Source organism: Cantharellus anzutake, assembly GCF_015039405.1.
Source record: "Cantharellus anzutake strain C23 chromosome Unknown EI90scaffold_55, whole genome shotgun sequence".
Taxonomy (NCBI): domain Eukaryota; kingdom Fungi; phylum Basidiomycota; class Agaricomycetes; order Cantharellales; family Hydnaceae; genus Cantharellus; species Cantharellus anzutake.
Window position 1 is genome coordinate 492,740 of NW_024067005.1, and position 22,062 is coordinate 514,801.

Consider the following 22,062-nt stretch of genomic DNA (forward strand, 5'->3'; position numbering starts at 1 on the left):
CGAAGCCCTCCACCATGGAGACATTCCTTTGTCTCAACCCGGTCTCTGACAATTCCCATTGTTGGTGTAACTTCACAACGGCTGGACCGTTTGGGCTGAAACTTTGCTTAACGATAGTTTCCAATTTATGATATTTTCCATGTAAATTTCGTTCTGTGTTTTAAATATGGATCTTGCGTGAACGTCATCTTTTCCCTGAGCCATGACTTTGATGTCGCTCATCCTGTTAATGAATATCTCATTGATGCATGAACCTTTTATTATGAAAGTTTGGGTGGATTAAGAATAGATCCCTTCCTTTCTAGTGGGCCATCAAGCTCGTCTTGGTCGTTACTGCTTGTTCTTTGCACTTTCCGTTTGAACATTGTCCTCATTTTCCGAGAGTTTTGGTCATATCTCTGTTGTCTATATGTCTTTAATGTCTCCATCTTGACATGCTCCTGATTCAACACACCCCAAAGGTGTTTCACCTCGTCCACTGCATGCTTGTATGCATATTGCAGGCCTGTTATTCTACATATGTGAATTAATTATTAATATTATGCAAGGGTCTTAGTTTGAAATTTATTTGAAGTATGAGAAGCAAAAGACTAACCGATGTTGGCCATTGATAACATGAACCTGGTTGGCATTTACCGCTCTGCGACCAAGCTCAGTGAAAGTGATTAGGGGAAGGGATTTGTAGTTGCTAGTGTCAATCCCTAGTGGCCATTCTCCCTTATCAATCCAAGAAGTCCTAACAACCAGATTCAGTGCCATGTCTGTAGTCAGGCGCCGAGGGCCTGAGTAGCAGTAAACATCCTCAGTGATCTGCTTGGCTGGGGTGTCCTGGATCAGCCTGGCATTTCGGCCCCCAAGTTGAAGTCTCAATCCATCACCATCGTAAACCTGGAGTTCTCCCACTCCGATCAGCGCTTGCTTGCGGATCTGAGAGCACTGCACCATCTTCTCATCGGGACTCATCTGAATCCACTTTTTGGGCAGCATCAGGTTGAATTGGAGACCCTTGATATTCTGGATGGAGTCGAGTTCCATGAGACTCTCAACCTGTTGCAAAGATCCTGGTTCTGCTGGCATTTTCGAGATGGAGCGGGTACTCAGATCGTGAGAGATCGAGATCTGGAAAGATCCAATTAAATTCATCACAGACAATGTGACAAATGAGTCACTGTCACAACACTGTAACAGGGCGATGGGCCGGATTCCAAATAATGGACATAATGAGGCAGACAGCTAGTGGGTAGGGGTGGGGGAGCTGTGGCCAGCAGAATGACCAGTACTGGCACATCATCTCAATTGTTTGTAATACAATATAATATATACAACACAACAGACCCTTGGGCTGTGTCATTCTCACTTGTGGTGCAATGGCGGAAGGTGGCAACAAATCACTCACTATACTGGAGTGTCCATGGTTAGCGCAGTGAATTCCACACTAGAAAGACTCCCTTTGATCAGCTCAGAATCCTTCAGGACCTGGTACTTATCGGTTTATTGATCCAATGCAAGTATGCAGAGGCAAAATAACAGGACACCACCGGATGCCTGCCCTCCGACTCCTTCGGAATGTCTTATTGTCCAACCCTGGATGGAGATTGAGAATAAGTGGAGAAACTGTCATTCACTAACTAAGCTGGCCCTCATTTTCGGCTTGAGAAACATGGTGGGCACCCTCTGTTCACAGTAGCAAGTCAATATGGATTAGTTACAATTGTCAAGACACGAACAGGGAATAGTTGACGTGAACATTCACTTACAGCCCACAAACTTGTAATTGACTTTGGATCCCCAGGTAGAACCTCTGTGACGATATATATAAACTTCAGCGCTTGGAATCCTTTCTTGAATTTCGATGGCCATGGTTAAGCCGACAACTCCCGCACCAATGACAACGTGATAGGCATCGTCATTGTTGAATGAACTATCGACAGCGCCGTTTGTTGGAGCTGAGGAGACCAAGTTATGAGTCTTGTACATTATGATCCCAACGGATGCAAAGGTGGGAAAGGGCTGATAATTATTATTGCTAGGACGAGGCGGAAGAAACTTGACAATCTCCTGATTATCTTTGACAGCCAGTCAGTTCGTATAGATGTATCATCAGAACCAGTATCATCAGAACCAGGGGATAAGGTATTCCCCTCCGGAACACCTCGAAGCGCCGGAACTGGGTCGGGGTACTGGGTACTCTCGAGCTCGGAAACATTCCGGGGCCCGAAAATGGGACCATGGCACTCCTAGGGGCTCAGGTGCTTCAGAGCTCGGGAGCTGGTCTGGTTGGTTTTCTTGGCACAGAGCCCTTCCTTCCACCAAGACACGTCGGTGTAAGAGACCGTCAACCATCATTCCCAGGATGCGATCAAGATCGTGGAGGGTGCTGCTAATTCACGGGCATTCATTCTGATGTGGATCACAGCATCGAGAAAGAATGTGTTGAATGGGTACATCCATGTCCCACACCCAAGAAGATTGTCGGTTCTCAACTGCAGCAATCACTCTATGATCATTTTTTATGTCGGGGAAAGGGTGTTGATCGAACAACACCTGAGGAACCGGCATCATTGACTCCGTTGTTCTGGATAATAAGTTACACTTGCCTGTATTGATGTGCACCCGAATGTGTAGACATCGCTGAACTCTGTCTTCTTCTCCTCAACAATGACTTCATATGAAGAGTATCATATCCCAGCGGAGTCAATGTCGTCTGGGCAACTCTGGACAATTCATTCATTACACGGGACATACCAAAGTCACAGAGCTTGCACTGCACCTTGACCACTTATCAAGATGTTGTCCTAGGAAGGGCAGTGTATCTACGAGCCAAAGAGGGTCCCACTCACTGGCTTCAGATGTCAGGGCACACCCGCTTGACCCGCCTCCACCCGGGCCCACCTCACCCAGTACCCCTTCTCCCACCCTGCACCCCTCCTTCATACCCCTTCCCCCTCTATCCCTCTCCCACTTCTATTTCTATTTCACACAGACGACCTTTCCCTTATATCCATGTATTATTGACCCGCCTGGGACGCGCACACGACATGCCTAGCCCCGGACGACCCCGGATGGCTCTAGGGTGCAACCTAGTGCGTGCGTGTGCAGCATACACCCTCGGGATCCCCCACAGGGACACCTGGGTGACTGCGGCTGTATGCAGGGTGACGTGGCGGACCTCATGTGACCCAAGCCGCATGTATATAAACACACCTGGGGTGGGAACCGAAGAAGTAACCTTCTTCTCAACATTCCCACTTCAGTCTAAGTGGCCAGGGATCGCTGTCCCACATCGGGCCCGCCAGTACGCACGCCCGATCCACCCCCCGTGAGGTCCTTAGCACCGGATGCTACGCCCGGACCACCTCGACCCCGGATGCGACCCTGACATCAGATCACGGTGAACAATTGAGGGTTTCACCTGTGAAGTGGTGTAGTCCATTCGCCATACCAACAACCTGATATACATCAAAAATAACAGTATGACAATCGCAAACTGACACTCACCAAGTCAGTCCTACTCGAGTTTGGATGTGCTCTTAAATACTGCACAACATTCCCGTTTGCACACCATTTGGACACTAAGATAGCCTTCATGTCCGACCGTTCGCCTGCAATGGCATATCCAATGAACTCAAGGATATTGGGGTGCCAAAGTTCCTTCCATATCCTGACTTCACGAGTCAGGTGCTGGGAACGACAGTGAGCAAAAAACCTGACTTTCATTCATTTTCCAGTTTGGTTAATTTGCTCCGGCATACTGCTGGAAAGTGGCCATAATTCTTTGTAACACACCTAGAATGATCAACATCACATGCATCGCAAACCACAGCGACGTGGGCTGGGACTCACTCGAATGGTCTGGGCACCTGGTGGGGCCCATCGGTTGCGTAGACAGAAGAGAACCCTCCGGTTGCCTTGAGCACCTTGACACGATGATCGAGTTCAGCGCTCACGTCTCGGACAGAGGACGATCCGAATCTAAACTCCTCGAGAAATGCTTGCGCAGCAGGGTCAAGGTAAGGGTTTTTCTCCATCATTCACACCCAGCCCATTGAAGACGAGTCTCCTTCTGCCGTGCTGGCATACCCCGAGTGGAATGGTACCGGCATGTTCCGCCAAGCCAAATGAGGAGGTCGATAACTTGGCAGCATCTGAATGGGCCCGTCCAACAACTTGATTCTAAAGCATACCTTGGATGGATGTGAATCAGATCACCGAACATCAACAGGCAAAGTTGACAAACGAAGACCACGATATGCGAAGGCACTTGAGATCGTCAGTGAAGTTGGAATGATTTGAAGTTGATAGATGGTAACTGAACACCACGTGGGAGTGGAAGTCAAAGCCCAATGAGAAATCGGTGAAAGTGAAGAGTCAGACAAAGGGTTGTTTGAGGACTGAGGATTACTATCTAGGACAGAGGCTGGGTCCTGCCTAAAAATAAAAGTGTCAATATGTAATGAAACCGCGATAAGGATAAGCCGAACCAATGAGATTGAGAAACGGCTGCTATGATAAGGTAGACCAAGAAATGAACGACGGATTTTGACTGCATAATGATGAGTGTGGACTCCTGGTTGAACCACTAAAGCCACTTACTGTGGGTTGATACGCTCCGGTGGCCAGAGTGAAGTAGTGATCACTGCGCTTGTGGATGTGCCTGTGAATTCGAAAAACGCATTCGTCTCAGTAATAGGATGCATATCTCTTCCGGGATTGTTACTGAGGAGGTAGTACAGGAAGAGAGCGAGGAGGAAGGGATGGACTCTTTGTTGACAAATCAAGGGATAAATGAACCTTGAACAAATAAGAGATCTCCAACGCAAGGAGGAGGGACCGAACTGGATGGATAAAAAGAAATCGAACTTTAATGAGAGAGCGGGAAAGAGAGGAGACATTGTGGAAGTGTGTCGACTGAGGTGGTAGGTAACCAATCAGAGTGCGTTGATCGTAACTCGCCCTTTTAGTATGTTAGCAAACTTGAATCAGAAAGTGTGGAATGGGACTTGCGACCATGGGTTTTTTGTGTGGTGGGGTAGCGACAGCCTCGGTTTGAGCCAAAGCTTCTCGAGCACAGATGGCACAACTGGCTATGCAGTTAACCAGCACCAGTATGTGCTGACAGCGGGTATGGCAGGACAGGGCAGGAATAGTGTGATGGGTCAGAACCAAACACCGGCACTTGCCATGGGCACATCCGATGAGAGTTTTTTTCCTCGCGGTCAAGATGGGTGTGGGAGGTCGCAAGGAGGCGAGGGAGTAGCTTACCTGAGCCCCCTTTCTGATACTCTCTTCACCGATGCCTCTCATGAATGGGAATAGCATGGCAGTCCGTTCCTCTGTGTGTTGGATAAGGCGCTCATCTTGGCCGCAAAGCAGCTATTTCTCGACAAAGTGAGTATATCCCACTTCCTGTGTATTCCATTCATTCATCTCATGGGGTCCTCCAGGAAGATTATGCTAGGGACATGCTTCAGGCATGTATGCACGACATGGTGAGACTCAAATCCTCTTGGCTCGAACACGGACTAAGGTCAATGTCATACTGGATATACCCAGCAGAGGATGAGGTAGGAGAAGTTCATGGTGGGCTGTTGTCTCATGCAAAGTAACATGACCCCGGTATGTATGTCCATCAAATGGCCCTTGGGGAAAATGAGTTGCGTGCTTATAATCTCATTATTCCCTAGCAGTGTGATGTCAGGACCTTGCGCTGAATTCTTTTCTTTGTTCCCCTCCCCCCTCATCCACTTCCGGAAGTGCCATCCCTCCCTCCTTCTTCCTTTTTTCTTTTCTTTATTTTTCTTCTTTGGGCCGCTGCCTGTGTGGGAACCCACTTTGGATTTGGATGAGATGGAACACCGGGATGAGTGAGGGAAGGGTGGGTGGAAATTACGGGGGACTAGGGGTCGGAATCAGGAGAATTCAACTTCATGTATAACAGTCCACTGGGGTGTTTTTGAATGAGACAGAGGGCTTCGCCCAGACTACAATTGTCATGTGATTTATGACTTCGAGTGTCGGAAAATCCTGTATATCGTTTAAACGCCTGAGAAACGTTTCATGGCGTTTATTTACAACAACTACCCAACAGCCGATGAGAATACATTGGGCAGATGTGGTGGTACTTTATGTGTTATATGAGACAGATTTTTGACAATTTTGATGCTATAGGAAGCATTTATGACACAGTTATTAAGTTATTAAAAACGTTAGAATATGTTTACTTCCCTATTTGGGAAGATTTCTTGGTCATTCAGCTCATGAGGTATGAGCCAGGATATGTGGAATCTTGGGTGGATTCCGCATTGTTCAAGTTGTGGTGGCAACTTGAGGACGTAGTTTGATGTCTCTGGAAATGTTTCCAGAATTTCGTAAGGCCCTATGTATAAGGGCTTTAGTTTTCCTGCCCTTCCTTTGGGTAGGTTCAGCTTATCCATGGATAAGTATGCAAGCTCGCCTTTTCTCAAAGGTGGGTCCGGGCGTCTTTTCTTATTCACCTGGATTGTTTGGCACGATTGTGTATTATCGCATCATGTGCTGCCATGAGGTTTTCCTTTGCCTTTTGGGCGAAGTTGTTTACTCCCAGGTAGTCCGAGAGTGGTGCTGTTAGGCACATCTTTGGCATATGGTGGTAGATTAATTTGAAGGGCAAATCCTGTTGATGTGTTCGAGCTCGCATTGATCGCGAATTCCACCATGGACAGTTTCGCTAGTCACGTTGATCTGGTCTAACCATTGCAAGTAGTATTTGTACTACTTTTTGTATCATTCTTTCCGCTTGGCCGTCGCCTTGCGGGTGGAATGCAGTTGTGAATTTCAACTGCACACCGAGTATTCAGTGTAGTTTGCACCAAAATTTTGACGTGAATTTCGAGTCTCCATCTGATATGATCGAGTGTGGTAGACCATGGAGTCTTACAACTTCATGAAGAAATACGAATGCTAGTTCTAGTGCGTTCGGAATTAGGTGAACGTTGGACGTCAACCTACAAATGATTACCCAGAGGTAATCATATCCCAACCTTGTTGGGAATGGACCTGTGAAGTCCATAGCTATTGACGACCATGGTGTCTCCAGGGTCAGGAGTGGGTGAAGCAGTCCGGGATTTCTCCTGGTGCTTTTCTTTGTTGTTTGACAAGTTCCACAAGACCTGCAGAACTTGTGGGTATCCTTCCTCATCGACTTCCACCAGAAGTGTTGACAGAGGGTTTCCACTGTTTTCTTGGATCCTAAGTGTCCAGGTGTTTCGTGGATGTTTTTGAGGATTATTCCTTGAATGGACTTCCTTTCATAGTTCCCTTTTGTTGGGTCGTTCCTCCTTCTCCAAGTCAGGTTATCAGCCCATCTTTTACGGAGAAGTTTTTGAAGTTCCCCGGGCTCTCTAGGATTTCCCGGTGGATCTGGCTTTGCCAGTATCCAGATTTTATTGCCTCAATGAGGTCTTTCTCTTTGAATTGTTTTTGAAGGTTCTCTTCTGGAATTATGATTTCTTCCAGATTTTGGGTGCTCCCCCCTAGAGCTTCCTCTAGGGTATTTCTCGCGCGTATCGCTGCGAGTCTCTTTCTCTCTGAGTTTTTACTCAGGGTACTGCTTAGTAGCAGTTCTTCATAATCCTCGATTCTGTTGGGGATAGTATCTTCTGCATTTTTGTCCAGATGGATGTCCACCCACACGTAGTTGTCGAAATGCAGATCCTCGTCCATTGACGAGTCATAGTACCGTGAGAGTGCATCTGCCACTTTGTTCTTGTGGCCTTCCACATATTTTATTTCGCAATTGAAGCTTGTGAAGAAGGCTTGCCATCTCAGGTGTCTACCTGAGTTGTGGTTTTTGCTTTGAAATATTCCAAAGCTTTGTGGTCCATGATTACTGTGAATTCACGGCCTCCCATGAGATCATCTTGCCATCTCATGAGTGCTTCGAGGACACCCAGTGCCTCGAGCTCGTAGGCAAAGTACCTACATTGTGTGTTGGTGAACTTTTTGGACATGAATGCGGCTGGGCGGCAAGTCTGCCACTTTTCGCCTTGTCCAATTAGTGTGCCCATGCCCACTGGGCATGCGTCTGTTATGACCCAGATGTGGAGTTTGGTCCTCTCTTCTTCTAAGAGGCTTTCCGGTGGTGTCAGGGCCCGGCCTCGGACTCGGAGGCTCCCTGACCTCAACCCCCATCTGGCCTGTCCTCACACTATGCGGGGCATGAGATGTATAGTAAAAGGAAAGAGAATATATACACTTGCCTATGCGGGGCATGAGATGAGAAGAAGGGTAAAGGTCTCATCTCCCCGCATGGTTGCTATATAAAGGAATGGGTCACATGCCCACAACTATACAGCTCTTAGAGTTGTGTAGTGTGACCCGGAGGGAACATCCAGGTGGCAGTGCCAAGCATGGGAACGTTCTGGGCGAGTTGCTCGCCCAGAACTGTGGCTGTGACCCGTGGGAACATTCTGGGCGAGCTGCTCGCTCAGAAAGTTCCCGTGCTATCCCGTGCGCGTGCGTGTACACAACACACAAAGGCAACAACAAGGCAGCAGTTGAAGAATAAAAGGGGGTAAAGTAGGTGGGGAGTCCGGGGCACCCTAAGGCAGGGTGCTGAACCCTGACAGGTGGATTCCACTGGACGGGCTTCAGGATCGGAGCCCTGCATGCTAGATGTTTGATCTTGTCGAAGCATTTCTGGTGGAGTGGTGTCCACCTGAATGTCTGCTTGTTTGAGCAGATTGTTTGCAGTGGTCCTGTGTAGCCACTGACGTTTGGCATGAATATCGATAGGTATTCTACCATTCCCAGGAATCTTAGGACTCCTGTGTGGTCTACTGGCTCTCGCCAGTTGCAGATTTTGTCCATTTTATCCACTTGAGCGTGGATGCCTTGTTCGTCCACATGGCTTCCTAGAACATCTAGGATTGGGGCAAATGGCTGGAATTTTTTCCGGCTTATGTAGAATTTCGCCTCCTTTAGGTGAGTGAACAACCACAATAATGCTTTATTGTGGTTCTCCACCGAGCTTGTGCTGGTGAATATATTGTCGAACCAGATGTGTAGGCGTCTGCCTACTTCTCCTCATAGTTCCCAGGTCAGTGCGCACTGGAAGGTGCAGAGAGCATTGCAGTCTCCTTGCTGCATCGTGTTCGAGTTGTACGTCCCGTGGGGTGTAGAGAATGTCGTCATATGGATGTCATCTGGATCCACACGTATTTCTTCATACATGTCCGACATATCGATCTTGGATCGGTATGTTGCTCTGGCCACTGATTCTTGGATCAGTCACATGTCTGGCATTGGTGTAACGTTGAGGATTGTGTTTGAGTTGCGATTCCTCATGTCTATTACTGTGCGCAAAGATCCATCTGCTTTGCGGATACACAGTAGCGGGCATGCTTGCTTGCTGTTCATGGGATACCACCATCCTGCTTTTACATAGCGATCTATTTTGGTCACTAGTGCTTCCTGCAGTGCTGCAGGACATCTTGGGGTGTTTTCCCAAAATTTCTTGTTCGGATCCTTCAACGGGATTCAATGGTTCACCTCCCTCAAGGGAGGCATTTCTAATGGCGCTGGCGCCATTATGGTTTCGAATTTCTCTCTCCACCACTCCCTGAGTATCTTGAACTCGGGGGTGTTCATGGAGAGACCTTCCAGATGTGGTACATCTGGAAGTTCTAGTCCTTCCGGACTAGGATTGGGCCAACCTTCAGGGTACTTGCTTTCTGTTAGAATGGGCGGAAACGGACGACTCCAGAGTGGAATCGGAGACTTAGCGTGGAGGGACCTTGGCCTCAGCGACTCAAGCGGAGCGCTGTGCCATTGCTGTTTGTCCATTTGGTCCTTAATTTCACAGTAGGTGAGCAGGAAGTCTCTTGGGGGCATTTCAGGTCGATTTCGGACTAAAACCAAAACGAGTATGTACAAGCGCCGATATATATAATGGAAGGGGCAAAAGCACAAAGAGAACAAAGGGTGACCGAATCGGAACGAAGACGTCTGAACAGGAACAAAGGGTAGAGGGGGCGGAGCGGTACCGAAGGTCATAGGGCAAGACCTGTGATACGTCCGAAAGGAGGTAGAGAGGGCGAGGCCCAGAGGGGCAGGAGGATGAGGGGATGTGGGGATGATGACTAACTGGCTAGAATAGAAGGAAGCAGTAGTCCAAATAGGGATGAGGGGGAATTGCGAGAAATACATTACAAAACGGCGAGAGTGCCGGAGGCGGTCCGCGAAGCTCGGGGGTTGCGGAGCTTACGGAGCTTACGGAGGCGGGGTTGGAAGTCCGAGGAATATTGGCAATGGTGTTTACGTAGTATGAGGTCACCAATGCAATGGACTAAGACCGAGGTGGAGTCAAAGTCCGAGGTAGGGACTATGACGGAGGCTCGGAGTAAGGTACGAACGGTGTCCGAGTGTGAAGTACGGAGCAGCGGTGGACGGTCGTAACTTGGCGGAAGGGTAACGGGAGGAGGAGAGAGGGGACAGGTAAGAAAGAGGGAGTGGCGGAAAGGAGAGTAGTCAGGTCCGAAGGTGAGTATTGGAGCGGATGGGGGAGGCGTAGGGGGATGACGGGAGGGTGGAGGTGTTGTGAGGGGGGAGCGGAGTTGTAGGAAGGGTGGCGAGTGGGGGGATGTTCGGTCCGAGATGAGTATCAGAACGGACGGAGAAAGGGTCGGAGAGGTAAGAGGAGGGGTGTGTTGCCAAGACCGAAGGTGAGTATCGGAACGGCAGCAGTAGGTTATGACTCCGGAGGTGAAGAGGGTGGAGGTCCGGAAGTCAGATCGGGGTCAGGTATGCACAGATATGACACTTTCGATTACCCTGAGGTGTGTTTCAATCCCGCCTCCCTGTCAGGGGGGCTTCTTTTTTGGTTGTTCTTGAGCTCTTGCTCCAGTTTTCCATCCATGTGATCTCGTCACACAGTCTTCGCTTACTCCAAGGGTGTCTATGTTGCCCATGTTCACCGTTCTCACTTTGTGGGACCGGAAGTCTAAGCTTACCTGGTTTTTGTTTAACCAGGGGGCGCCAAATATGGTGTCATATCTATCGATGTTAATTACATCGAAGTAGTGTTTTTCTACATGGCCGTTAATCTCAACGTCCACGTTTGTTCTGAACAGGATCTGTGATCTTGTTCCTTTCGTCCCCATTTGAAGGACGACTGGGTTCTCCAATTGGAGAATTGGGATGTGGACTGTGTGGACAAAGTCCGGCAATAAAGCGTCCGTTTCGGCTCCACTATTGAATAGCGCATAGGCTTATGTTGTCGTGATCGACGACTGACATTGGGCCCATCCTTATGGTCCCAATGTTGACTTCCTCACCCTCTGAGTCAGGTGAGTATTGAGGTCCTTCATATGGGTCCTCTACTTCGAAGCTTGATGCTTCGGAGTTACCAGAGTTGTTCTCTGGTTTCTCATCTGATGAGTCTTTCGACTCTTCTTCCATTGTGATCACGATCTCCATGGCGGCTATGCACCTTGGTTTTTCATTGCTCGTTACATTGTGTCTTGGGCAATCTTTCGTTTGCCCTATTTTGCCGCAAATTGGAACTGACTTTTGGTCAGTTTTCCTCGAGTTTTTCGAGGATGTATCCTCTTTCCATCTGGGTTTCAGCTCTTCAGCCTTCTGTCCTGATGGGAGGGCTCTACCATGGCTCATGGTTGCCATGGTAGTTGTTCGGGTATAGTATCCTGATTCGTAGGCTGAAGACATCTTCAGCCCGTCGATTATCTTGTCTACACGAGATATTGCTTTTAACATCTCCTCGTTTGAGGAGAAGTCTGCTCTGATTCTATCATGAGCAATCATTTCCCTCTTCCATTCGAGGGGAATGTAGTTTAGGAACCTGGCGTTGAAGGATGCCTGGTCTGGCAGCATCACCATCTGGGACGCTGCTTTGGACAGTTCTAGGTAGAACTGTTTTAGACCTTTTTCCGCTTCGTATTTGATGTTGCAGTACTTCTTTGTCGCGTTCAATGCGGCAGAGGCTTTAATGAAAGTTCTCATCAATATGTTGAGAACTTCGAGGAACATGCCCTTGTCTCCTCTGAGGAGAGTTTCGTCTCGGAGTCTTATTCCAAGGTCGAACGCGGGTCCCCCTAATCCATGAATCAAGCAGTCCAGATGGACTTCGTTGAATTGGGGACCTTTGCATCCTTGTGAAGCGAGGAATCCCAGTAGTTCTGTGAACTGCTGCCAGAACGATTCCATGTTGTTCTCCCCTGACCATTTCTTGTCAGGGAATGCCAGCCCACTTTTCAGGGCTTCAGGCTTCACTCCTTCTGGGTAGGGAGTGAGTATTCTCACTTCGGCCATTCTTATGGCTTTTTCGTACCATTTCTCCAGGTACTCCTCTTGCTCCCCTGCCTTCGCGGGGTTGCTATCCAATGGAGATATCTCCTTTGGGGGGGTTTTCGCTGTGGGAAATCTTCCTCGCAGCGTTTCTGTGGTTTCAGGCGAATTCGCCTGAAGTTGTATTTGGATTCTCTCATTGTTTTGAGAGAGTGTGGTTGAGTTACCTCTCTGTTTGAGAGGTCCGTCGTAAGTGGACGTTTGGCCAAACCTTTGGTACGTGCCAATTCTCCTCCTAATTTCTGAACGGTGCCTTCTTGGGGCATCGTCTTCTCCTATCCTTGGGAGAAGGATCTCCTTAGGATCTCTGTCGAGTCGCTGATGATACTCCAGTGTGCTTTCACTGGTGGTTCTTTTCGTGAATTTTTCACAAGTTCTATTTATGTCCTGGACCGTGGTCCAGGGGTGTTTATTTGTTTCCTCACTTTTTTGTGAGAAGTTTATTTCCTTCAGCAAGTCCGTCTGTTCGCTGATTTTTTCAGTCAACACGTCGATTGCATTGGCCATTCTTTCTAGAGTTATCTCTAGACGAGCCGTACTATTATGGTTCGTTTCCTTGATCTTTTTTTGGATCGAGTTTATTGTGTTTATTATGCGCGATTCCTGGTTTTCCAGGAGGAAGTTTGGTTGGGTGAGCAGTGACTCTCCCCAGTTGACATTACCGCTTCTGGGGGTTCCAGAAGGGGTTCTTGGAGTGAACACTCCACGCTCGCTTTGTTTAGGCGAGGCTATTGTGGAGGGTGCTTCCCTTTCATAGAGGGGTCTGTTCGCTGGTTTTTCCTTACTTTTCCATAAGGCTTCCTCAGCGAACTCCCTCATTTCAGTTCACCTCCTCTTCATTATCTCGGAGACCTCCTCCAAGGTTGGCGACCTTGCCTTGTCTGGCATGGCATGGGGGAGTGTAAACAGCGGAAGTTCTTTTGGAGCTTCCATGCTCTGGGAGATCCTGCTCTCTGGGCGTATCTTCGCGCCTTCTCAGGCTGAAAGCCTGAGAAGAAGTTGGTCTTCGCTTTCCGTCCTCCATTCGGACGGAACCTGGAACAAGTCCAGTAGTTTTTCGGATAGCTGATGCGGGGGCTCTTCCCTTTGTTTCCCTTTGTCTGCCTTTGGGGCTTGACTTGGGGACATGAGGGGGGACTCCAGGGGATAGTTGGGCCCTGGAGTTCCCTGCTACTCTATCCAATCAGCTTTTTGGGCTGATCGTTGGGCGCTTATGCGTTTATCGCGCAAGTCAATCACCTCGTGAGGAGGTGAAGGATCTTCCCCAGCTTGGGTTAGATCGGTATGTCGTGGAGTTCTAGGGGTATTAGGCCCCGCACTTACTCCATGTAAGTTTCTAAAACCTTCAGGGGCCAGCCCTGAGCTGGTTGCTAATGCCGGATCGTGTTGATCCTCATTGTCATCTGATGATGGCTTTTGGTTTGAATCTCCCATGATTTTTAGTGTCGCTGCAGATGCGACCTTGCCCTTGCAGGCGTGTTTAGGTGCCATAGGCGCTGCCGAGTCAGATGTTAAGATTGGATAGTTTTTGTGGGTTGTGTTGTAAAACACACCTCATACACTTAAAAAAGTGTGAGGTCTGGGGGTAGCTCAGCACACAGAGCCATAAGTGATACAAATGTGTGTATTTTACGGTAGTGTGTAAGCAGTTACCCAGAGGTTCCTGCTTACCCATGTGACTATATGTATCTAATTACATGTGGCTCAGGGTTCGGGGCTATTGCCCTGACACCAGGGTAGAAGCTGCCATAGCTGAGTCCTCTCCTGGGCACACTCTCATGCTTGGGGTAGTGCTCCTTCCAGGCCAAGTGTTGGTGGATTGGGCATACATGGTAAGAGTGGTCAATGGCTTTGCATGTGTGGCAGATCCTTTGTCTCAACAGTGCTGTGCCAGCTTGGGTCCACTTGCTGACGAAGGTTGCTGTCATGAGAAGATGGATCTATTTATTGTGAAGTGAGTCCTGGGTGTCTTTGAGAGTGTTAAAGGGGGGTTGTGCATGTATCTCCCACATGGTCACCATGCTGTCAGATGTAGGGTTTCTTTTTTCGTTGGCATTTCCTGCCATGTCCTTGCATTTCAGGGCATATCCTCTTGGGATGGCTTGTACGCTGTCAACAATGTCCAACATTTGGTCAGTCATCATATCTACTTCTGTGAGGAAGGGGACAAAGGATCCTTTTGGGTCTGCAATCGTATCTTGGATGGCTGTGACTATGTGGGTTTCATCTTTCAGTCTTTTGCTCATGCCAATCATGGAAGTTACGAGGGTTGTGGGTCTGAGTTTAAGGTCAATAGCAATGAATCCAAAGGCCTGACAGATTACCTTGCTTGCAAGGTCACTTCCAACCCCACAATTGCGGTGGGAATTATGCAGTTTTCAGCTGTGAATTGATTCCAATCACGTGCTTGTGTCACATGCTGTGTTTCCATTCAATAACAACAACATGCTTGTGTCACTCGTGTCACATGAGCATCATTCGATCTTTCTGCTTTCATTAGAGGCTTGTTCGTTGTACCAGTGCAGTGTATACCCATTGATTCAACAACACCTACACATCCTTCTCCTCTTATATCTATTTCAACATCAACAATCACCGAAATGCCCTGATTTCCATGCTTCCGTTGTCTGTTTATTCAACTCTTCCATCCATAAGTCTGCCAGCTTTAGGCATCACACACAGGCTGTGTGAATAAAGATTCATCAAAACCCTGTAAAAGTCATATGGTATCCCTGCCTGAGCTCCGTGATAGTGCAACATATGCACTGAATGGTGTCAGTGCCCTGCTGGGGGGAGTTGCAAGGTCAATTATGGCATGCTCTATTGTTTGCCCTTGGGCACGATAGTCTGTGAAAGCGTATGCTCCAGTGATCGGTAGTTGTCTCCGTTTCACTGATTTCACTTTCCCTCCTGGGGCCTTGAGCTGATACATTCGCTCCTCAGGGAAAATGGGGACTACCCCTGGTGGCAAGTCTGCCACCTGGATTTGATCTCGACTTTCCAGCCTCATGAGAATGCAGGATGGTGGGTAACGCAGTGACACTCTAGGGCCCTGGCTAATTGTATGATCCTCCCTAGTATCAAGAATGATATCCACGACTTCACCACATGTGCCATTTGCAATGTTTTTGTCTGTGTTTATGTTTGACGTAACCATGACCTTTGCACCAATTGCAAATTGAATAACATCAGGAAGCTTCATGCCGTCGAGAATCACCTTGTTCTTGTCTCTTGTTTGCTTTGTTTGCATGGCTCGAATCCACCTCTGGCAGAGGTCTAGAGGCCATCTTTTGATGGTATCCTGGGCTTCACAGGAAAATAGAGGCCGGCGGGTCCGTTTGCAATAATTTTCCAGAGCGACTGTATTCCATGCTTCACAGACCCCATGTCGAGGCATCACTAGCCTTGCATAGCCCCAGGGTGAGTTGACAAAGTCTGGTGAAGGATCCTCCCTTGACGATAGGATGAGCCTTTTCAATAGAGACAGATGTCGCTGATTGCAAGTTCCATAGCGACAGTGCCAAAGTAGTTCGATCCATTCTGGATCTGACACTCGCATTTGTTCTTTCAAAATCACGATGATTTGGAATTTCGCGAAAATGCTACTTCCTAATGCGGCCTCTGGAGAATCGGAAACTGACGGTGGCCAGTATAATGGAGCAGTCCTCCCCTCACTGACTGGGGGAAATTGGTGGAAATCGCCACACAGAATAATGTTTAATCCTCCAAATGGTGCGTCTTGTCTAATTCCGTGTACCTCTGTCATAACTATGCAAAGAACTGATGACAGTTTCGCAAGGAACTTCCGTGAAAGCATTGAGCATTTGTCAATGATCAAGTATCGCCATGCTCGCCATTCTTTAGCTAATTCTGTGATCTTTTGACTCATTAGTGCTCTATTGCCCACTGGAATATGAGCCAAGTTGTGCAGTGTCCAGCCTCCGATATGGCATGCTGCAATCCCAGTGTAAGCACCTTTGGCGAGCATGTCAGAACAACCGTTTGCTTCAAACAAGCTGGTGACAGTGCGAATGACCACAGATTTCCCAGTCCCCCCTTCGCCCAAAAGCAGCATCAAAAGTTGGTCCTTATGAACTCCTTTCATCACATCTATGCTGTGAGCCGATATGATGTCAACTGCTCTCTTTTGATCAGCTCGAAGCTGAAGTGAATCATCCTCGTGTCAGGTTGCAACCTGAGTGCTACCAGTCAGGAGTTGTACACTGCCTTGGGAATTGGCTGAGTTCGTTCCGGACATGATGTTTACAGAGCCAAGGGATTCTGGTGTGCATATGTCTTGCTCTGCATGTGTAGCGGGTTGGTCTGTTAATGCTGATTTCCATATAGCTAGTCTCTCTCCATTGCCAACAGCAACGCAATTCTCAACATCGATTTCCCATCCTCCACAGTGCATCCCAAAAACATTGGCAGCCTTTGTGTCATATCCATACAATTCCGACCTCCGCTCCGGGCTCCCGGAACTCCGAACTCCGACTTCCGGAGCCCTACTTCCCTTCCATCACCTTCTCCTTGCCGACTCCCAAGAGGTTATCCCACCTCTGGCTCGGACACCACCTTCGGTCCGACTCCGGAACATTCCGGGTCTGACCCCAACCACGACACCTTCCAGACGAGTACGCAAAACCTATGCTCCCGACTCCGGACCTCCGCTCCGGAATCCCGTTCACGTCTCCGTCTCCGGAACCTCCGGTCTTAGCTCCGACCTCGGACTTTGACCCCACCTCCGCTTATACCCATTGTATTGGTTAGCTCATTCCATTTAATTACCTTTGCCAATATTCTGGAGTTTAACTTCCGAGTTCGGACTTTCCGGACTTACCTCAGACCTTGCAACTATTGCATTGTCCTATTCAATTCCGCTATTCTCCCTCATTCCTATTTGGGCTACTGCTTCCTTTCTATTCAGTCAGCTAGCCATTCCCGACTCCCATCCTCCTTCCTTCCTCCTTGGGCCTTGGCCCTTCATTCCTCCTTTGAGAAACACCATTGAGTCAAACCCTTGACCCTCGGTGTTGTTCCTCTTTCCATCTCCCTTTGTCTCCTTTCGTCCTACCCTCGCTCCTTTTGATTCCGGACCCCTCCTTATATACAATGTACATAGTAACTTGTAACCTCAGTCCGAAATCGACCTGAATTCCCCCCAAGAGACTTTCCCTCTGCTAGATCCGAAATTAGGACAACCAGCAATGGCACAGCGCTCCACCTGAGTCGCTGAGGCTGAGGTCCTTCCACGCTAAGTCTCCGATTCCACTCCGGAGTCGTCCGAACCCGCCCAGTTCTAACACTTTGCACACTCGACAGCATGCAAACCATGAATAACCTCATGTGTAGGTTGTTGGTTACGAATGAAAGCCTCAAGATCCTCTTCGCTGAGCTCGCCAACTGGGCCTTTATTGCTCTCACCCACTTCTTCACCACCATCAGAATCATCATCCACATCAATGGAAGGCTTAGTTCCCATTCTAGGTGCCTGTGATCGATTTGCTGCTTCCTTGCAATCATAGTAGAACTGCGCGTTTGCGATCATAGTGACTTTGTCATGTCCTGCTGTCTGCAGGAATAAATCGTAAGCATCTTCCCATGTTTGCTCCGGTGTTTTGAGAGTGCTGATATCCCGCCATGGTTTGAGGAGGCAAAGAATAGAAGCTCTGTGCACATCTGCCTGCTCAGGATCGTCTGAAGAAGGAATCCACTTCCCAACAATATTGGTGATGGTACGATGACCTTTTGTGCATACAACGCATATGTGAGTTCCATTCTTTGGATGCTTAGCATGGTACCCACTACGTGGGTTTGCAGGTCTTCCAACTTGCTTAGCAGATCCACTTTGAGTTCCACGGAGTATGGACTTGTTGTCGCGGTTTTCAGGGGTCTTGTAAGTATCCGAGATAAATTCAAGGAGGGACAAGTCTTCCAGCTCATCACCTCTCAAGGTGTAGTCATCTGCCTGCGACCTTGTCACCAAGGTCCCATCGGAGGTAACACCCAATGTCAAGAGCTCGATGTCTTCGTCTGAGCTTGGAGAATCCTTAGTTACTTCTGACTCTGCAGATGGGGGAAGTTCCTTGCTGGCTTCTGTGTAAGCATGTCGCATCATTGCCATTGCTTTGTGTGGCCTCAACTGTTGACCCTTGATCGCATGGAGGTTGGCTAATAATTAACGGGTTTGTCAAAGATTTTACTTCAACCTTTATCATTCCACTTACCATGATGTGTATCGTAGCTCAGGCCATTGACGCAGTATCAGGCACGAAAATGAGGTCCAGTATAACGGAACATAGTAGTGGGATTTGAATGTATCGCCCCAACCCATAAGGTATGCCATCACCTGAGGTCCTGACTGCTGCATGTCCCTATTGAGCGAATTTATGCAACGGAACACCAGTTTACGGTTTTGATCACGGATACTACTGGTATGCTCGTCCTTGGTGAAGTGGTAAGTGAGCCTCTGTGCCAATAGTGCCGAGCTGTTTGCTAACTTTGTCTGGGCTTTTGTTGCGTACTTGGTGATGTACTAGCAAACATTCTTTTATCTTCCCCATTGGTGAGGAGCTTAATATCATGGTTGCACCGCATGAAAACCAGGAGGTGAGGATTATAATTGTTCACATAGCCATATGTGCGTTGGGTCTTCCAGTTGCCACTTTCGTCTACTACAGCACTATCAGGTAAGGGAAATGGTGCTCCACGTTTACATCGCAGTTTGTGAGTGTTCCAATCTTCGTGAAGGCATAGGTTGGCTTTACATGTGTGGATTTGACAGGAACGCATCAACCGTCTTTCCAGTGCAATGGCGAGGTTGTGGAAATCAGATTGGTAAGGATGAGGAGGGCAACAAAATGCGATGTCCTTTTCACGTTCCATTGCCTTCATCGTGTGCTCATCCATACCAGGAAGGTGGGCCCAGATGTTTGCCTCTATGTATGCTTTCATTTTGCTGCGGAAATCTTCTGAATGGAATTTTCTTGAAGCTTGTCTGCACTTGGCGCATTTTGTAACCAGATTATCATGTGAAGATGCGGAGTCCCTCGGTTTTGACACTGGACGATGCCAATATATGCTTGGATATAACCCAGTATACGGCATTTTCGTGTAATGTGGTGCTGTGCAACGGATATCCCCAGCAGTGTGCTCAACATTGTTTGAATCATGAATTGGAAAAACTTTGCTGCAGCATAGGGATCACTTGCAATTGCCCGCTCGTGTTCGATCGAGTTGCTCATGACTTTGTCTAGGGCCTCCAAATCAATCTCCTTCCCTACGAATAGTTGTGCCAGTGGATCATGAATATCACTTGGGTTGACAGTCAGCCAGATGCTAGGAGGTCCGTGCTTCAGTGTCGTGCTCCACACTTGGCTGCGAATTGCTGCACGGGATGAGTCTGTCCCCATTATGCGACTTGCGGACACTCGGACATGTTTCATTAGCCGCTGTACCCTGGGGTTTGAGATTTTGATACCCTGGGCCTCTTCACGACTTGCAGCTTTTAAGTCATCGATGGTTACCCCAGAGAGCATAGCTGTGTCAGTGACAAAATCCATCCTTCCCATCTGAATTTATGCAGAGGCCAATTCCTGACGTCTTTGCTCAATATGGAATGCCACGAATGGAAACAAGTGGTGAGTATGGAACCGGCGTGAATGATGCTGAAGGCAGCAACCAATATGTTCCATGAATGACACCTTGACTGGACAGTGCTCTTCAATCCCACCTTCTCCATATGGGAACAGGACTGGGAAAGCCAATGCCCAAAAATTGAATTTGGGTATGTGATAACAAGGGTCTGATGGCACTTCGTTGACTCGCTGTTTTCCAAAGTCGTTTACCAACTTCCACCCATGTCAAACAGCGTATGGCTGCTCTGTCTGGGATTCTTTGGACAGGTTGGTGAGTCCCTCTTCAAGTAGATCGGATGTGGATACTGCTGTGAGCTCGGTTTGGCTACTGCCAATATACTGTAACGGAACAACATCCCCTTCATCTAACATTCTGGTAAGAAATATTGAGCATCAGACACACCATACTGCTTGTTAGGTGGTTCAGCCCCCTCACTAACGTTGCCATAGTCATCACTGACTATACCAAACAAGAAGGTGAGATTCAAGCATATATGATTCGTGCTGTAAACTCACAATCACCGGGCACATAGGAGTCATGCTCCCGAAGCAGAATATGGGAACTTGTCTCTTGACGCATGCTAGCCAATATCTCAAGAGGCACATCGTCTTCGGGTAAAGACGCCATTACTGCTTGGTCTACTGTATACTCGGAGAAGCATTTATTATGCTCAATCAACCATTCAAGCGCCTCCAACACTACCCTTCTCCAAATGCGAAATGATGCTTTGGGAGATTGCTGACTCCAACATACGTTACTGATATAATCGAGGGAAGTATCTCCATCGGCTGTGGCAACATGTGTCCTTGGAGCATACTGAAAATTTCGTCGGTGTTCATAGGGTAACTTGTCACATTTCCATGCAAGCCTGACTGTAAGCATGTGGGATCATCCCGGGCTCCACCTTTGGGGTACATTTTGAAAATGAAACAGTGGGGATAAATGAGCAAAAGTAAGAGCTGTTCAGGAATTGTGAGGCAAGAGAGCTGATGAGGTATATTGCCTATCCACATTTTGTTTGATAGGAATACCGCGGTATTTTATCGCGATGAAGATCTTGAAGACAGGCTCCACACAACGTCGCACTACATTTCCCTTTGACCTCGATGACTCCCTTCTCCTCTAGTAGCATGCCAGCAATAAGGACCTGAGCGAGATGTCTGTCCTGATCTGCTGGTTGTAAACGGCCCGCATTTGGAATATTCCTGACATTGACCACACTGCACTCGTGTTCCCAGCAGAGTTGTGCACATACAGCGCAAACAGCCTCTTGAACTGCCGAAGGTGAGATAGCTTGTAGGAACTCTGCTTGGCAATCTCGAAGCTCATTCTGGGTGGTATATGGAGGAACTCAGGAGAGGTAGTGATGTGATTATTGTTGACTATGGAGGGGAGTGTTATTTCATCTGACTTGTCCATGGTATCATCACCGTTGATGCTGGCACTTGGTCCAGAGTTCTTCATTTTCTTCCTTGGTCCTTGAACTGGTGAGTCTGATTTTCTCTTATTTGGCAAAGCTGCATTCTTTTTGCAATCACGACGTTGCTCAAAGATAACTCAAGCATCCTCATGAAAGGTTTGGATCAAAGACACCATCTTCTCACACTTCCTTCGAGCTGCATCTGACACGTAGATCTGATACTCTTTGCAGATTGCAATGATTTCTGCCAGTGTCAATGGTGAAAGCCAGTCCGTCATTGTGTAGTTGAAGAGTTGCCCCAACGACTAAGTGCCAAGTGAGTAACTATGCCAATGAATGTCTATCGGATCAGTCGCTTTCGACAATGTTCTCTGACAGGTCCATTCTCTCATATCCGCATCTGGACTAGTTTCCACTAATGCAATTGATGCTTCAACAAATTCCTGAAACCTATCATTCATAGTTATTAGTTTATTCACCAACACAATCAAGGCTACCATTCAGGTACGTCACTTACAAATCTCTTCTATAATGTTCTCTGACAGCTTTCATCCTGATTTTGACTAGTTTCCTCCCACCATACTTTGTACCGGGTCCATCACTAGTACAATTCAGTCTTGACAATGCTTTGACTGATTCCGAACACCTGTCATTCACAGTTA

The 22,062-nt window shown here is 47.9% G+C and overlaps 4 protein-coding genes across 4 annotated transcripts; all 4 read right to left on the minus strand.

Annotated features, from left to right (window-relative positions):
- Positions 1-466: 466 nt before the first annotated feature.
- On the minus strand, positions 467-1,977 carry EI90DRAFT_3019273 (uncharacterized protein; the record flags this gene model as incomplete). The annotated part of the gene is made up of 6 exons (XM_039057334.1): positions 467-505; positions 622-1,119; positions 1,397-1,400; positions 1,529-1,584; positions 1,630-1,674; positions 1,765-1,977. 6 exons carry the CDS (start codon positions 1,975-1,977, stop codon positions 467-469), a joined length of 855 nt encoding a protein of 284 aa, XP_038912036.1.
- A 1,278-nt stretch (positions 1,978-3,255) lies between these two features.
- Positions 3,256-5,319, minus strand: EI90DRAFT_3129226 (uncharacterized protein; the record flags this gene model as incomplete). Its single annotated transcript, XM_039064172.1, has 10 exons — positions 3,256-3,375; positions 3,499-3,681; positions 3,753-3,786; positions 3,844-4,022; positions 4,081-4,166; positions 4,238-4,428; positions 4,482-4,543; positions 4,594-4,654; positions 4,718-4,908; positions 5,263-5,319. The coding sequence occupies 10 exons, from the start codon at positions 5,317-5,319 to the stop codon at positions 3,256-3,258; spliced, it is 1,164 nt and encodes a 387-aa protein (XP_038912037.1).
- Positions 5,320-17,641: 12,322 nt separating this feature from the next.
- On the minus strand, positions 17,642-18,466 carry EI90DRAFT_3129229 (uncharacterized protein; the record flags this gene model as incomplete). Its single annotated transcript, XM_039064173.1, has 1 exon — positions 17,642-18,466. The coding sequence occupies one exon, from the start codon at positions 18,464-18,466 to the stop codon at positions 17,642-17,644; it is 825 nt and encodes a 274-aa protein (XP_038912038.1).
- Positions 18,467-20,204: 1,738 nt separating this feature from the next.
- On the minus strand, positions 20,205-21,678 carry EI90DRAFT_3019274 (uncharacterized protein; the record flags this gene model as incomplete). The annotated part of the gene is made up of 7 exons (XM_039057335.1): positions 20,205-20,344; positions 20,383-20,439; positions 20,496-20,683; positions 20,734-20,884; positions 21,067-21,200; positions 21,236-21,497; positions 21,585-21,678. 7 exons carry the CDS (start codon positions 21,676-21,678, stop codon positions 20,205-20,207), a joined length of 1,026 nt encoding a protein of 341 aa, XP_038912039.1.
- Positions 21,679-22,062: the final 384 nt, after the last annotated feature.